The sequence below is a fragment of the Orycteropus afer genome, unplaced genomic scaffold (assembly GCF_000298275.1).
Source record: "Orycteropus afer afer isolate SDZICR_OR568_19922 unplaced genomic scaffold, OryAfe1.0 scaffold00689, whole genome shotgun sequence".
Lineage (NCBI taxonomy): Eukaryota > Metazoa > Chordata > Mammalia > Tubulidentata > Orycteropodidae > Orycteropus > Orycteropus afer.
In genome coordinates this window covers 361636-377977 of record NW_006922276.1, presented here as the reverse complement: position 1 = coordinate 377977, position 16342 = coordinate 361636, and the positions used below count along the sequence as shown (strand labels likewise).

The window sequence follows — 16342 nt, the reverse complement described above, 5'->3', positions numbered from 1 at the left end:
GGAGGCTTGATGGGGCCTGGAGCTCCCGAGGCTGCGATGGAAATGGGAGGGGGACAGAGACACGGGAGGAAACAGAAACCCGAGGGGAGGGAGGGAGACCCAGAGACGAGGAAACGAAGAGGGAGGAGAAAGAAGTCGGACAGAGGGACCGAAAGAAGAATAAAGACCCCAAAATGAAGGCGCTTGAGACACGGAGCAGATGGGCCACAGAACCAGGAAGCGGGAGACAGGCAGAGAAGACCCCGAGAGGCGGGGCAGCCTCGGAGTGATGAGGGCGAGGTGGCGGGCAGAGCCCGTGGTGTGAGAAACCAGAAGGGCTGCAGGCGGCCCCCGCAGGCACCAGGCCCCCTAAGTGCACAGGGAACCAGAGCAGGCCTTTCCTACAGGGACGACGTGGGCTGCAAGAAAGCCTTTCAGCAGACCCCTTGGGCCGCTGAGGGGAGCGTGGGTTTGTAGGGACGGTCATGGAGAAGAGAGGACTGTAGCCATTTAGGTAAGACAGGAAGGTGCCGTGGAGAGTAACAGGAGAGGACAGGTGCTTGGAAAGCTTGTGGGTTCACAAAAGATCACGTCCTGTCTGACTCACAGACGTGTCCCCCAAAGTCTAAGGCAAAGAGGAGAGGTGAGGGGGCAGGGAAACCTGGAGTACTGTGAATGGGACAGAGTGCAATGCAAGACAATGGTGGCTCACTGTGAGAGAAGTCACTGCTGTCACACAATGAATGCTACAGAAGTTGTCACATGGAAATCTAACGGGTAAACTTTCAGCAAAAACACAAAAAAATTTTTTTTTTTTTTTTAAAAAAGGCCCCAGAAGAGGCCACTGTGCAGGATGACAGAGGCTGCTGAGTGGCTCGGAGGAGGGGTTCTCACCTTCCGTGGGGGGGACTGGGGTCCCATTCCCGACCAGGGCCCCTCAGGTGCCCCCGTCTGTCAGTGGAGTGTGCAGACCGAGGCACACCAGGGAGAAAGGCCTCATGTTTGACTCAAAAATCAACCAACAAAACCCCTGTGGGTGACGACATCCACCTGGAAGCCGTCACGGGGGTGGCAGTGTCGTCTGCTGTGCCTGCGTCACCACGAGCCAGGGCCGTGTGAACAACAGCTGACAGCCACGGACAGGGAAGGAGAACAGAAAGGTGTGGGGTCTCCTTTTGGGAAGACGAAAATGTCACGGACTCGCACCGTGGTGACCACTGCACAGCCCTGTGAATGTACGGAAAGCCGCCGCAGTCCACGCTTCCGACGGCAGGCCGCGTGGCACGTGACGGTAGGTCGGCAAAGCTGGTACAAAAAGACCACCTTACGGGAGGCGAACGGGAATGAAAAACATCTTGTTGACGGGATCGTCAGCGGTGAACGCTGGTTCCCAGCGGTGGGAACAGCTGCACAGTGGCACCCGGGCGAGCCGGACCTCGAGGGCCCTGCCTCGTCTGTCCGCGGCCGGCATGTCTCCGGCCTTTGACGGGGGCTTTTCCGGCTCCTTTAGCCGGGATCCTGCTTCCTTCTCCGGAAGCATTCTGCCTCAGGCAGGTTCAGCCGGCCCTGGTTTCACTGTGTATCACCCCGTCCTCTATCGCGTCTCCCCTCGGCTCTAAGGACAGGCGTCGTGGGGGCATGAGCGCTAAGCGCTCAGCTAATGGAAAAGGTCAGTGGTTCAAGCCCCGCCAGCTGCTCCTAGGGACCAAGGCCCGGCTGTTTGCCCCCGTAAAGATTACAGCCAGGAACCCTGGGGGGCAGGCGTACTGGGTCACATCGCGGGGCCATGAGTCAGAATCAACTACAAGGAGGGGAACAATCGTGTCAGCTGAGCTCTGGGGCCAGTGGGGAGTCAGACAGGGAGCCCGGAAGGTGAGGCCCAGACGAGAACCTCCACCTCAGAGACGCAGGTGACACGAGGCAGGGTGAGGACGCCGACCTCAGGAGAGGACGGCGACAGGAGACACAGGGCGGAGGCGGGCGGGAGGGCCAGGCGCACTCACCCGTCATGATCCCCACGTAGCAGTAGCTGTAGCTGAGGGTCTCCATCAGAGACGGCACGCTGGGGAGCAGTTCCAGTGGGGGGCCCTTGCTGAAGCCCACGGCCATCTCCTTCCTCTGCGCAAGGTGCAGGTCCTGCACCTCACTGGCCAGACTCACCAGCTGCAAGAGACGGGCCGGGGCCCAGGTCAGAGCCGGGCCCTGCCCTCCACCGGGCTCCCCCCTTCCGTCTCCACCCGCGGCAGCCTCTGGGGCTGACGGACAAGCAGGTGGGGCGGCCGACGATTCAGGCGTATCAGTTATCCCCGGATTGCAAACGCGAGCAGGTCCTGCGTCCGTCTAAGCCGGACCTAGGTCGGAACAGTCAGGCACCAGGTACTAACCGCAGCGAATGAGATGCTTGCTTCAGGATACGGCGCTCCTTTGTAGGCATGAAAAGCATTTAAGGAGACCCTTCCAGCTACACTGAAACACCTCCACTAATGAAACAGTAACCACCTTAACACTTCCTTGCACATCGCTAAGTCCCGCCCCTCTGTAATTATGAACCAACGTACATACCTTGAGTTTTTAAAATAATGGATTTTAGAGGGTTGGTCCCTTCACTATGCTACGCAAGCCTGATGCCCACAACCTGGAGACTGCCCGCACTGCAGGGCCGCTGCCAGCATCTAGAGCCGTGTGCGCCGAACCAACCCACCACCCGTCAGTCGATTCAGTCTGCGGCAACCCCGTGTCAGGGCAGAACTGTGCCACACGGTTTCTCTCCTCGTCACTGATGTATGTCCAGCCGGCAGAACACACACCTATCAACAGCTCTACGTGTGAGACGCCGTGACTCCGGCCACAGTCTCTGGGCTGTGCGACCGTTCACACCCTCCTCCTCTGAGTTCTTACTTCCCCATTAACATCAGCTCACTGCCCCCGAAGGTTCTTCTCTCGTCTGATATTTCCAGCTGCTGTGGTCAGTTTAACTCCACCCAGACAGACCTTAAGAGTGCAACACTCAAGGCCCGTATTCTGTGATAATTAAGCGAAACTACCATTTGCTTTTAGGAAGACTTCAGGGGATGTGTTTTGGTTTAAAGTTTAAAGAAGTACACTGCTGGGCCTTGGTTCCAGGTGCCCTGGGTGGACTAGAACCAACAACCTTTTCAGCTCGTTCTACTCAGGGTCCTGCTGCAGGCATCCTCAGGATGTGGTCCCAGACCCTCTTCTCTGCTGTGTTCCCTCCAGGGCTTCAGAAACCACCCAACCCGACAACTCACCAACTCTGTTTCCATCATTCCTCTGGCTTCTGACCTATCCATCCAGCTGTCTCTTGTCATTTATATTTAGATGTCTACCAAAAAAAACCCACTGCTATTGAGTGGATTCAGACCCACAGCGCCCCTAGAGGACAGAGTGGAACTGCCCACAGGGTCTCCAAGGCTGTCAGTCTTCAGGGAAGCAAAGCCCAAACCACACCCATTGCCGTGGAGTCCATTCTGACCCACAGCGCCCCTAGAGGACAGAGTGAAACTGCCCCACAGGGTCTCCAAGGCTGTCAGTCTTCACAGAAGCAAAGCCCAAACCACACCCACTGCATGGAGTCCATTCTGACCCACAGCGCCCCTAGAGGACAGAGTGGAACTGCCCACAGGGTCCCCAAGGCTGTCAATCTTCACAGCAGGTGCTCTGGTGGTACAGTGATTAACCCCTGGGCTGCTAACTGAAAGGTCTGTGGTTCAAACCCAGCCAGAGGCTCCACAGGAGGAAACAGCTGGCGATGTGCCGCCATAAAGACTCACAACCTCAGGAACCACGTGGGGCAGTTCTACTCTGTCCGACAGGGTCACTGTGAGTCTACTCTGACTTGACGGCAATCGGTAACTCTTCTTAACTAATCAACTCCTAGGTCGACTCTCAGCGAACCGACTCCTACGTGTTCTCAAGGTACTCGGGTGGTGCAAATGCTTAAGGACGGGACCATGAGCCACAGAGCTGGTGGTTCCCACTCACCAGGGGCACCTTGGAAGTCAGGCCTCGTGAACTACTTCTCAAAGCCCCAGCCTGGCAAGCCCTACAGAGCACAGTGCCACTCGACACACGTGGTGGCCCTGCCGTGCGTCAGGGCCAACCCGACGCAACAGACGACAGAGATTCAAGCAGAGTTTGGCAAAGCCGCAGCTTGCACGCGCCAGGTGGCAGCTGCCGTTCCAACGCCTGGCCTGCTCCTTCACCCCAGGAGCGGCGTCCAGGTGAAGCCCTGTTCCAGGGGTGCCTGGAAGGGGAACCCCATTCGCAGGGCTGTCTGGGAGGGCAGGTCTCACCCCCGGGGGTGTGTGGGAGAGCAAAGCATGCCCCCCCACCATGGTAGTGGGGACTGACCCCAGGGCGTCAGAGGAAGTGGAGTGTGGGAAGTTGCGGGGTCCCCGGGGGGGAGGGGGGCCTGACCTTCAGCGTCAGCAGCAGCAGGATGGCGTTGGTGAAGGGCGTGGGCGTGGGCAAGCCCAGGAGGCCGAGGGCGCGGAAGAACAGGAGGTAGGAGAAGGTCCAGGCGAGCGCCAAGGCGTGGCAGGAGCTGGGGCGGCGGAGGCAGGGGCACCTCAGGCTCTGCCTCCCTGCCCCCAGGTTCTAGCCACAGATGCCCCCAACCCCTCCTTCCCTCCCCCTGCAGAGACAAATGGGGCAGGGGAGCAGGAGGGACAGAGTGGGTGTGATGGTGAGGAAGGGCGGCAAGGATGGGGGGCAGGAAGGGGAGGGGAGAAGGGGAGGGGTTAACAGGACAAGGCTCAGGGGGACTGGCATTCTGCTCTCAGGTTTTCTTTCCCTCCTTCTCAAGACAGAGAGAGAGATGTGGACAGCCAGAGAGACAGGACGTGAACAGGAACCACGTGTCCTTTCTCAGAGACGAGGATGGAGAAGACGAGGACACACACAGGACACAGAAAAGGCCAGAAGCGAAGGGACGCAGATGACACAACAACAAGGAGAAAGAACAAGGCATCCAGAGATGGCGGCTTGAACCGGACTGACGACCCCAGAGTCCTCCCCTCCCTCCCTCCCAACTCTCACCAAGGCTGGGCCTGAATGAGGGCCCAGGTCCCAAGGATGGTGATGAGAGAATGCAAGGTGTGGGGGCCACAGGTGAACAAGGTGAACCCCAGGCCCACAGCGGCTGCGCCCCATCGCTTCAGCCCAGGTCCTGCAGGGACAAGAGACAGCCTAAGCCTGGAACCTTCCAGCCCCCCCCTCCCACTTTCCACTGGGGAGGGAACTTGACTCACCAGCTTTCTTAAAGAGGAAGCCGATGGGGATGGAGATTAGGAGAAACACCAGATAGGTCCACTCTTCCGGTGACATGGTCTGGGGGGCAGGGGCTCGCAGTGAGAACCCTGCAGTCCGCCGGGCCCCCTCCCTCTTCACAGACCCAGGAGTCCACTCCTAGAGGACCCTAGAGGTCAGACCTCCGTCCCTTCCACCTTCAAGGGCAGGGAAATCTAGCCCCCAGCCCCTTCCTTTGGGAACCCAGCCCCTCCTTTGAGAATTCAGAAGCAAGCCCCTTCAGGGCCCCGCTCCTTCCCCTTTGAGGGCTCAGGAGTTCAGCAACCCCTAACCACCCGGGGCTTCCAGGTCCAGGCATTTGGAGCCCCCGGTTCCGAACCCCCAGCCCCTTTCTTCCTCAGAACGCAGAGACTCAGAGCCTCTTCCCACCCCTGCTGCACTCCTGGCCTCCTCTCCCACCTGGAGCCCAGGGAGGGGACCCCCTTGTCCGCGAGCTCCCAGATTCGTTGCAGCCCCCTCGCCGGTCAGGGGCTGGGTTTCCGGTCTCCCCCTCGACACCCTGCAAACCATCCCTTCCCCCTTCGAGAGCCCAGCCTCCTGCTTCAAGGATCCGAGTCTGCGCCCCCTCTTAGGAGCCCCCCCAGATCCTCCATCTTGAAGAGCCCAGGTGACCGGCCCCCAGGCCTGGAACCAGGGGAATCGGGGCCCCTCTTCCACCACGACCCCGAGGAGTCCCCACCTCGCCTTCTCAGCGCCCCTCAGCCATGGAGGACCCAGGTTTTCGGACTCTCCCCTCTTTGAGAGCCCTGAGACCACTCCCCAGCCGGCCCCTTCCCCTTTGGGGGCTCAGGAATCCAGCGCCCCCGGCCCCCTTCTGCTCCGAGGATCCGATCTGGGCCCTCTCTTTTGAACCCCGGGCCCCTTCTTCGGAGAACCCAGGTATCCGGACCCCCAGCCCCGAGCCAGGCGTCACAGCCTCCAGCCTCCCCGCCTTTCGGAGCTCCGCGTCCCCCTTTTTATCTCGACCCCACAGAGCGAACCCCTACTCCGCCTTTTCGGGCCACCCAACAGGTCCCGCGCACCCCGGCGCGGCTCCGATCCCGCCCCCGCCAAGCCACAGGCGGTTAAGCCACCCCTGGGCCCGGCTGCGCTCCAGGGGGCGCCTCCGCACCCCTGCAACCCCGGGCTCCGCGCTCTCCAGACCCCACGGGTCCCCGGGGCGCTCCGACCCACCTGGGCCCGCGCCTCCGCGCCGCGGGGGCAGGCGGCGGCCGAGCAGTCGCGGCCCGCCGGGCTCCGGAGGTCTGGCGACGCCTCCCTCGCTCAGCACGCCCCCGCGCCTCCTCCTCCTCCGCGATCCCGGCGGCCCGCGCCCGGAGGACGATCGCGGTCAGGGCTCGGCGCTGGGCGCGGAAGGGGGCCCCGGGAGCACGCGTCGGCCGCTGGACCTGGGGGTCTAGGGTCGACGCAGCAGGGGCGCAGACCGCGGCCACGTACGGGGCGGGGCTTCGGGTGAGGAGAGGCGGGGCCAGAGGCTTCGGGCGGAAACAGGCTTGATCCTGGGAAAGAGGCGGGGCCTGGAGTTTAGCGTTCGGAAGGAGGCGGGGCCTAGGGCTTCGGATTCCTTCGGGCAGAGTCGGAAACTCGAGCTCACAGTTTGGAGGCGGGGCCACAAGGCTTCGACTTACTTCGGGGATGGTCGTGAACGAAAGTGTCCTGTTCAGATGTAGGCGGGGCCGCCAGCTTCGGCTTACTTCGGAGAAAATCTGACCCAAGTGACCCTGTCAAACCTAGGAAAGGCCTCCTGCCTCATTTTATGAGAGGAAGGCAGGCAGGGCCACGTAACCAAAAAACACTCATTGCCATGGAGTCTATTCTCACTCAAACGCCAAAATCAAACCAAACTCACTGCTGTGGAGTCAGATCCAACTCATAGCAACCCTCTCCTTGGGTTTCCGAGGCGGTATCACTACGGAAGTAAATTGCCCAACCTTCCTTCAGAGGAGTGGCTGGTGGGTTTGAACCTCCAGCCTTTTAGTTAGCACTCAGATGCCTTAGGCACTTACAGGGCAGAGTAAAACTGCTACAGAGAGTTCCCAAGGCTGTAATTATCATGGAAACTACCACATCTTTCTTCCTAGGAGCAGCTAGTGGGCTTGAACCGACGACCTTTCAATTAGCTGCTGATTGCTTAACCAGTACAGCGTCAGGGCCTCACGGTGGGGCTCCAGATGTAGGCAACCTGAGAGGAGGTCGTGGGCATAACCTCACAGGCTGGGGCCAAAAACTTCTGACTCAGAGGGGCGGGGCCAGTGTAATAAGCCTCGATTCCAAATTGAGGAACTGCGCAGCCGCGGGGGGACCATAGTTTTCAGAGGGAGAGGGCGCTACGAAGGGGCGGGGCCAAGGTGTTCCGCTTTGGGACGGGGTGGGGCCGCAGTCTTCTGGAGGTGGATGGACCCCAGACTTCCCTCTCCGCAGAGATGGCAGGATGATAAAATTGACGCAGGGGGTCTGCATGGTGTGGGGCTGTGTGCTACCTAGTGGGTAGTTCCGCCTGGACTGAGAGCAGCTGTTTACCAGGAGACAACTTGGGACATTCTGAAGGGAAACAAGAAGGCGATTGAGCGCTTACAAGTGGGGTGAGCCCATTCAAGCTGCGAACGGAACGGCGGGTGTTGGGGTTCGGGCCGTGAAAACTTCCAACTGGCTTGAAAAACCCCGACTTCGGGGAGCTTAGCGATCGGAGGGGGCGAAGCCTCAGGGTGTGGGAGTGGTGGGATCCGAGGACGCCGCATCGTCGATCCCCTGCGTTCGGGAGAAGCCAGGATTGCAGATGCGGCTGATCCCAGACCTCCCTGCAGCCCCACCGCTAGCTCTCAGAGGGGGCGGAGCTGCGAATTCGGCCGAGCAGAGGACGCCGAACTGGAGACGCTTGAGTGTGGAGGAGGCGGGGCTGTGGATTCGGTTTAGCCGAGAACCACCGAAGCCCAAACCGCTTGCATTCGGAAGGGGGTGTGGCTTTGTAGTGGGCCAAGCCAAGAAAACGCCAATCATTTGCGTTCCGGTGAGGTCGGGGCTTCTCATTGGACGAGCCTAACAGACCGCGCAGGCCGAGGGTTCGGCAAAGGGCGGGGCCAAGTTCTGAGCAACCTGAAGAGGGTGTGACCTTCAGTTCCTGGATGGTGTAACGCCTTAAAGTGCAGGGCTGCTCTTGTTGAGAGCTTACTGGTTGGAGTCCACCTGGGCGCTTTAGCAGAACGACCTGGCAGTCTACTTCTGAAAAATCAGTTATCGCAAACCTCACGGAGCACAGTTCTACTCTGACACCTTGGGGGTCTACACGAGTTGAAGTCACTTGATGACAAGTAGTTATCATGGTGCCATAACGGATACCTTTCTGCTTCCCGAGAGGGCTGGACATTAGTCTCCGGGAGGGGGGCCCTCACCTAAGGATACAAACTGAAGGGAGTCGCCTGCTTTGGAAAAGAGAAACGACAATATGGCCGTTTCGAAGGGGGTGTGGTCCGGGTGGCCGAGGTTACCCCCTGAGGCGTGAAGGCGCCACAGCAGGTGCATCAGTGTAGGAATAGGGTGGGAGTGCTAATCGCGGGTCTCAAGGGCGCCCCCTTGGGGCTTCTGGAATCCAGTGGAGCCCCATGGACTCGGGAGGGTCTCCCCCGCCCGCCCGAAATCCACCGGAAGCGCCCGAAGATGTTCGGAGAGCAGGCTTCGGGCGCCAACAGCCCGAAGCCCGGCGGGATTGCCCGAAGGCGCTGGTGGGCGGGGCCTGGTCCTCCGGCTCGGCAGGTGGCAGAGCGACCGCCAGTGAGGCCCCGCCCCCTGAGTCTCAGGGGGCGGGGCTTCACCGAGATCCCGGAGCGAGACAGCCAGCGCGCCTTGGCGGAACCGAGGCATCCCGCCTCGTCCGTGACCGCGTCCCTCGCCTCCTGCAGGAGGATGCTGGTGGTGGAGGTGGCGAATGGCCGCTCCCTGGTGTGGGGGGCCGAGGCGGTGCAGGCTCTGCGGGAGCGCCTGGGCGTGGGGGGCCGCACCGTGGGCGCCCTGCCCCGCGGGCCCCGCCAGAACTCACGCCTGGGCCTTCCGCTGCTGCTGATGCCGGAGGAGGCACGGCTGCTGGCCGAGATCGGCGCTGTGACCCTGGTCAGCGCCCCGCGCCCGGACCCCCGCAACCACGGCCTGGTAAGGGGGCCGGGGACGCGAACTCTCGCGGCCTGCGGGGGCGGGGGATGGGAACACGGGACTCCAGGGTCCCGGGAGCGCTGGGTTCTTAGGTGACCGGTGCGGTCGGGGCTGCGAGCGCTGCACGCCGGGCCTTTGTGGTGGGAGGGGCCTGGCGCCTCAGGCCGACGGTTATTGGAGGAGGGCCGGGCCTAGGGGCCCCGGCCGACGGGATGCTCAGTCCTGGGTCTCCAGCCAAGTTCACTCCTCAGACTCTGGCATCATTCACGCGCCAGCAAGAGCGAGGTTTCGAGGAGCAAAGCGCCTTGGCGGCTGAGGCCCGCCAGAGCCGGCGGCAGATGCTGCAGGGGAAGATCGCTGAGGGCCAGGCTGCAAAAAAGCAGAAGCTGGAACAAGATTCCGGGGCCAGTGGGAGCCAGGAGGCCGCCGGGAGCCAAGCGTCCGGAGAGAAGGAGGCCAGTGCCGGCCAGGCTTCCGTAGAGAACGAGGAAGCAGGTGAGGCTGGGGGTTGGAGTCCGGGGACCAGGGGAAGGAGGGATGAGAGACCTTCTGGGAATTTGAGTTGGGAATCTAGGGTCTGGATCTTCCTAGCCCTTTGGGTTCACCAAGCCCTCTCGCCTCCGCACCTCCCCAGCCCCCTCCTCTTCCCAACCAGGGTCTTCGGATGGGGGCACCCCCTTGCCCAGGTCTGCTCTTCTTGTCCAGGTCGCCACTGCCAGGCCGCGGCCCGTCAAGGCTAAGCCCCTGGACTGGCGTGTGCAGTCCAAAGACTGGCCCCACGCCGGCCGGCCGGCCCACGAGCTGCGTTACAGCATCTACAGGGACCTGTGGGAGCGAGGCTTCTTCCTCAGCGCCGCCGGCAAGTTCGGAGGCGACTTCCTGGTGTATCCTGGTGAGTTAGGTCGGCTGATGCCCTGTGGTCAAACCGCACAACCCAGCAGTGGTCTGCAGTTCTTTTCTTTTTGCCTGTTTTTCTCGGGCTCTGAAACCCTTGGAGGGACAGGAAATACTTGGGCTGGGTTATGTGCAGGGCAGTTGAGTGATGTGGAAAGGAGCCCTGGTTGCACAGTGGTTGACATGCTCAGCCGCTGACTGGAAGGCTGGTGGTTCGAACCCACCAGCCACTCCACATGAGAAAGATGTGGCAGTCTACATTACTAAAGATGACAGCCTTGGAAACCTTCTGGGACAGTGCCACTCTGTCCTGTAGGGGTGCTGTGAGTTGGAATCGGGTCCACGGCAGTGGGTTTTAGTAATCTTCAGTAAACATTTCTTTTGATCAAAAAGTTTCACTTGGGGATGCACTCCTTGGAGAGATCGATCATGGGAGAATAGAAGGGCTGTGTGTGCACAGGGAGACAGCTGGGGGTGCAGGAGTGCATGGAGGGATGGACACAGGGAAGAGGTAACTACGGGCAGGAAGTGGGAGGGGAGCTGTTGCATTGTGGGAGATTACAGTCAATGTCATGAGACAAAGTGTATGAGAACTGCTGGGTGGAAAGTGAATTTGCCCTGTAAACTTCCACTCAAATCACAATTAAAAAAAAAAAAGTTCACTTGGAAATACTTGGAGTCACTGGGTGGTGTAAAAGGTTAATGTGTTTGGCTGCCAGCTGAAAGGCTGGAGGCTTAAGTCCACCCCAAAGCCCCTAGGAAGAAAGACCTGGCAGCCTGCTGCCAGAAGGTCACAGCCCGGAAAACCCTGTGGAGGGCAGTCTGCTGTGACCCCCATGAGGTCACCATGACAACCACATTGGGCCCCTTCATGGGGTTTCTTTTGGTGCATCTTGTCTTCGGTAATATGAACCACATACAGCGTGTAATCTGCCGATGTTGATTTTAGATATTCACTCTCAGGTGTTTGTGTGTGATGATTCCAACCCCCAAAGACAAATAAGTTCTGATTTATAAAGATATCGATAATAAGCAGCAGTTATAATGAGAGGTGTAAGAAAAAAAAGTATCTGACTTACATCAGAACATCCTTACAGTGTAGTGACTGAAACGGAATCCTGTCGTAAGTTGGGGACTACCTGTATTGTAAAATCCAGATTCCGACTCAGAGCGACCCCTATTGGGTTTGCAAGGCTGTAAATAATCTTCACAGAAGTAGATTGCCTCATCTTCCTCCCTCAGAGCAGCTGGTGGATTTGAACCACCAACCCTCTGATTAGCAGCCAAATGCCTTACCCACTACGCTATCCGAGCTCCTTTCTGTATTTTAAGGATTCCTCCATGTATTGAATAACTGAAACGTTAAGGGCGTCTGCAGAAAATTGCCTTCTTGTTGCTCTAAGAATGTGGCGAGATCGAGCCACCTGAGAAGCAGCAGTCAGGTGGCAGGTGTTCTTGGGGCATGTCCGCTGACAGGTCAGGCTGAACAACAGGCAGTTCTGAAATGTACACTAAGTGGCTGACTTAGGAGTGAGAACGGGTGACTCACTCCACAGCTAAAACCCCAAACCCACTGCCGTTGTGCCCTCTCCAACTCAGCGCCCTTGAGGACAGGGTAGAGCTGCCCCATAGCATTGCCAAGGCTGTAAGTCATTCAGAAGCAGACTGCCACATCTTTCTCCCGCAGAGCAGCTGGTGGGTTTGATCCACTGACCTTTGCGTTAGCAGCCGCACGCCTAACCACCGCGCCAGCAGAGCCCCTGTACTCTTAGCGGTGGTGTTACGTTGGCTCCTAGGGGCAGACCATCAGTTGAACCGGTGTGCAGTTTGGTCGTTTCCGTTCCCTTGCGCTCACCAATGACGGGGTGAACGTTTCACAGAGACACTTTTGTGGCGATGCTAAGAAGGTTCCCAGGGGGCACGGGCAGTTCAGTGCTGGACGACCAGCTGCAACGCTGGTAGTTTGCACTCGGCCAGCAGGGCCTCGGGAGCCGGGCCTGGGGTGTGCCCCCGAAAGCTCCCAGCCGTGAAACGCCTGTGGAGCCGTTCGGTCTGCACACGTGGGCTCGGGCGAGCCGGAGGCGGCTGACGGTAAAAACAGCAGCCACCACCTGCTCGTCGGACAGAATTGCCCAGGAAGTCCCTGGGTCCGAGGAAATCGGTTGGGCTTTTATTTAATTTGAACTTTTTCTTGTGATTTGGGTGGAAGTTTACAGAGCAGTCTCCATTCCGCGACTTGCCCACGTTTCGTCTCGTGACACTGAGCGCGAGCCCCACCACCTAACGGCTCTCTTCCCGCTTCCTCCCTGTGGTTACCGTTTCTGTTCGTCCTTCCTTCCTGTCCCTTCCTGCCTTCTGAGCTTTACTCAGATGCTGCCCTTCGGATCTCCTGTGGGTGGCTGGTCTGAGTGCATAGTCTCGTGTTACTGTTCACCTCACAGCCCCGTGGTTTGCCTGGAAGTAGAGCCACAGGGGTGAGTTCAATTCCAGGCTTGAAGAGTAACCAAGGGAGGCAGTCCTGGAGTCTCTACCACACCAGGGAGCCTGGTGTTTCTTTTTTTCATTAAATTTTTGTGATCTGGGTGAAAGTTTACAGAGCAAATTGATTTTCCACACAGCAGTTCACATACACTTGTCTCATGATATTGACTGCAACTTCCCACAATGCAACAGCTCCCCTCCCACTTCCTCCCCATAGTTACGTCCTCCCTGTGTCCTTCCCTCCCGTGCACTCCTGCCCCCTGAGCTGTCTGCCTGTGCATGAACAGCCCTCCTATTCTCCCACAATTCATCTCTCCAAGGAGTCTGTCTACCTAGTGCAAATGTTCAGCTCATATGCCTGTCTTCTGTTTTGCTGGAAGCCACAGGAGTGGGTGTAATTCCAGATTTGAAGGGCAGCTGGGGGCCATAGTCTCAGGGGTTCCATCAGGCTGTATCAGACCAGACCAGCAAACTTGGTCCCCCCCCCCCCCTTTTATTTATTTGTTTATTTTGAGTTTTGCCCCACACATTCTCCCTCTCTGTCCAGGATGTCCTACATAGATCCCCTTCCGAGTGGTTGACAGTGGTAGCCGGGCACCATCTAGTTCTTCTGGTCTCATGGTTGTGTAGGCTGCGGATCTCATGGTGTACCAGTTGTTTGGACTAATTGTTTCCATGTGTCTTTGGTTTTCTTCTCTCTCTTTGCTCTGGACAAGGGCAGACCTATTGTTGCATCTAGATGGCTGCTTGCAAGCCTTTAAGATCACAGTCGTAACTGGCCAAAGTGGCTGTTTTTGTGTAGTAAGTTATGCCATTTGAGTTTGATGTCCCCTGCGACCATGGTCCTGAGTCTGCAGGTCCAACTACTCACTCCCTCAGGGTAGCAGGCTGTGCCCCAAATCACCACAGCCTTGTCCTTCGTCAGCTCTGCTGTGAACCTGGACACTGTTACACCACGTACGAATACGCTTGTACAGACGCTGTCTGCCAGCCCTGTACATGGTCCTGGGTGTGCTCCCCGCTGCGTAGATGTACCTGGTTGTTCGGCCTGTCCACCCATCTGTCCACACTTATCTGTCTACATCAGTGCTTGCCATCGCTGACAGTGCAACACTATGTGCAAAAGGGTTCCTCTTTGCTGTCTACCTCCCATGTACCTCTCTCTGTCTGCCTCTTCCTCAGTGCCAGAGCCTGGTGTCTCTTACGACTGTGAGTTTTGTTCCACATTTTTTCCCCGCTCTGCCCAGGACCTCCTGTTGTGGCCCCTTTCAGAGCAGTCAGCTGTGGTAGCCGGGCGCCATAGTCTTCTGGTCTCAGAATCGTGGAAGCTGGGGTTCACCTTTGGACTAATTGTTTCCATGCGTCTTTGCTTTTCTTCACTCTTCTTTGGTCCAGACGGGGAGACACCAGGAGTGCGGGGTCTTGGGCACGTCTCACAGTGGTTGCCAGAACGCCTGGCTGGCTGCTCCCGGCCCCCACGGCAGTGTCCTCTAGTCCCTTGCAACTGGAAACTGCGATGGTGAAGTCCTTTCTGGGCCCTTTGGTTGCTAGTGTGTCTCTCTCCCTCACCCAGGTGACCCGCTACGTTTCCACGCCCACTACATCGCTCAGTGCTGGGCTGCTGCGGACCCAATCCCACTGCAGGACCTGGTTTCTGCCGGCCGCCTGGGAACCAGCGTCAGAAAGACGCTGCTCCTGTGCTCCCCGCAGCCCGACGGTAAGGTGGCGTACACCTCCTTGCAGTGGGCCAGCCTGCAGTGAAGCCAGGCGCCCAGGATGACGGTGCGCCCGTGTCCGTGGGCCGGGCCTCTCCAGCAGCTCCGAGCCCGGCTCTGCCTGAGCGGCTACGGCACCCTCCTACCTCGCCCCACCGTCAGTTTCCGGTACCAGGTTTTTAAACACTACATCTTCCTTATACCTCTCCCTGGTTCAAAGCACCTTTCAGCTGTGCTGTTTTTGTAGTTAACTGTTTCTGACCGTCTGTCTCCACCGTGAGCTGCCTGCGTGCGAGGACAGGCTTTACGTCATCTGTTTTTGGCCAAACTCTCAGGAAGTCTCAGTAAAGTTGTGGGAAAAACATCAAGTGTGATTTGAATCCTTGTGAACTCTGGGAGTGTGGGTATTTTCATCCACTTATGCAGAGGAGCTCTGGTGGCGCAGTAGTGAAGGCATTTGGCTGGTCACCAAAAGGTCAGTGGTTCGAACCCACCAGCCGCTCCATGGGAAAAAGATAAAGCAGTCTGCTTCTGTGAGATGGACAGCCGTGGAGAGCCTGTGGGGGTCACTGAGTCAGAGTCGACTCGACAGCGGTGAGTTTGGCCTTTTGGTTTAAACAGAGGGAGGAGGGCGGTGGGGGGTTCAGTGGCAGAATCGTCGCCCTCCGTGGGGGAGACCCAGGTTCTGTTCGGGCCACCACCCGTCTGTGCACAGAGGCTTGTGTGTTGCTCTGAAGCGGAACAGGTCTCAGCAGAGCCTCCAGATGAAGAGACTAGGAAGACAGACCTGGCAGTTGACTTCCTGAAAATTCTCCGGATCACAAGGGTCCAATTGCACTGCACCCGGGGTAGCCACGAGTGACGGGTGAGCAACAACAGCAACGCACGGATGAGGAGGGTGGAGGAGAGGCAATGACCAGCCCGAGGTCACGCGGCTGGGGTGCAGCAGAGCTGGGCCTTCACGCCTGCTCTCTGTGACCCGCGTCTGAGCTCCTCCCGCTGCAGGAAGCCTAAAGATTTTTGCCGAACGTCCCGACTCGTCCGAGAACATAAGTAGGAGCGCAGCCTGCGAGCTGTGAGTGCTGCAGGGACGGGGTGTGGCGTGGGCAGGGCCCTCAGGAGGGCCGCCTGGGGCTGCGGGGCCGCCGAGGGGGCTCTTTTTCTCGGCTCGAGGATTGTTTGTTCGGGTGATCAGTCACTGTGTTTGGTATGATACGTTTATATCTTAGACTTCGGTATGGGTCTGTTCGGCTAGTAAGGAGCCCTGGCGGTGCAGTGGGTAAGTGCTCAGCAGCTAACTGAAAGGTTCACAGTTGGAATCCACCGGAGAAAAAGGCCTCTCGGTCTGCTCCCATAAAGAGTGCAGCCTAGCGAAGCCATGAGGCTGTCCCTTGTCACCTGGACCTGCTCTGAGTGGAGAGTCACCTAAAAGCAGCCGTCCCTGCATTTTACAGATGTATACAATAGACTGAAAAACCCAGCTCACTGCCATCCAGTCAGTTCCAACCCATAGTGACCCCTGTTGGGTTTCCAAGGTGGTAAATCTTTACGGAAGTAGGTTGCCTTATCTTCCTTCTTCCGAGGAGTGGCTGGTGGGTTAGAACCACCAACCTTCTGGTTAGCAGTCAAATGCCTCAGGCACTGCACCACCAGAGCTCCTTGTGTCTACAACACATCTATAAAATGAAAACAGGCCTTTCTGCCTAGGACATGCCAGAGTCTCACCATCCCCGTCACCAGTGGTCCTGGTACCTAAACTGCTTCCCTTTGATTGGTTGGTGGAGACTGCAGTGGCGTATTAC

General features: G+C 58.4%; 2 protein-coding genes across 2 annotated transcripts in view; one reads left to right on the top strand and one right to left on the bottom strand.

Moving 5' to 3' along the window:
• The window catches only part of MBOAT7 (membrane bound O-acyltransferase domain containing 7), an 8130-nt gene extending 2805 nt beyond the window's left edge, over positions 1–5325 (bottom strand). Inside the window, exons 1-4 of the mRNA XM_007956933.2 lie at positions 5250–5325; positions 5038–5167; positions 4417–4543; positions 1983–2142 (exon numbers count right to left, since the gene is read on the bottom strand). Coding sequence (XP_007955124.1) covers positions 1983–2142; positions 4417–4543; positions 5038–5167; positions 5250–5325 — 493 coding nt within the window. The remainder of the gene's footprint in view (positions 1–1982; positions 2143–4416; positions 4544–5037; positions 5168–5249) is intronic.
• A 3882-nt stretch (positions 5326–9207) lies between these two features.
• TSEN34 (tRNA splicing endonuclease subunit 34) lies at positions 9208–14586 on the top strand. Its single transcript, XM_007956931.2, has 4 exons — positions 9208–9450; positions 9702–9945; positions 10085–10342; positions 14399–14586. The coding sequence occupies exons 1-4, from the start codon at positions 9208–9210 to the stop codon at positions 14584–14586; spliced, it is 933 nt and encodes a 310-aa protein (XP_007955122.1).
• The last annotated feature ends 1756 nt before the right edge of the window (positions 14587–16342 follow it).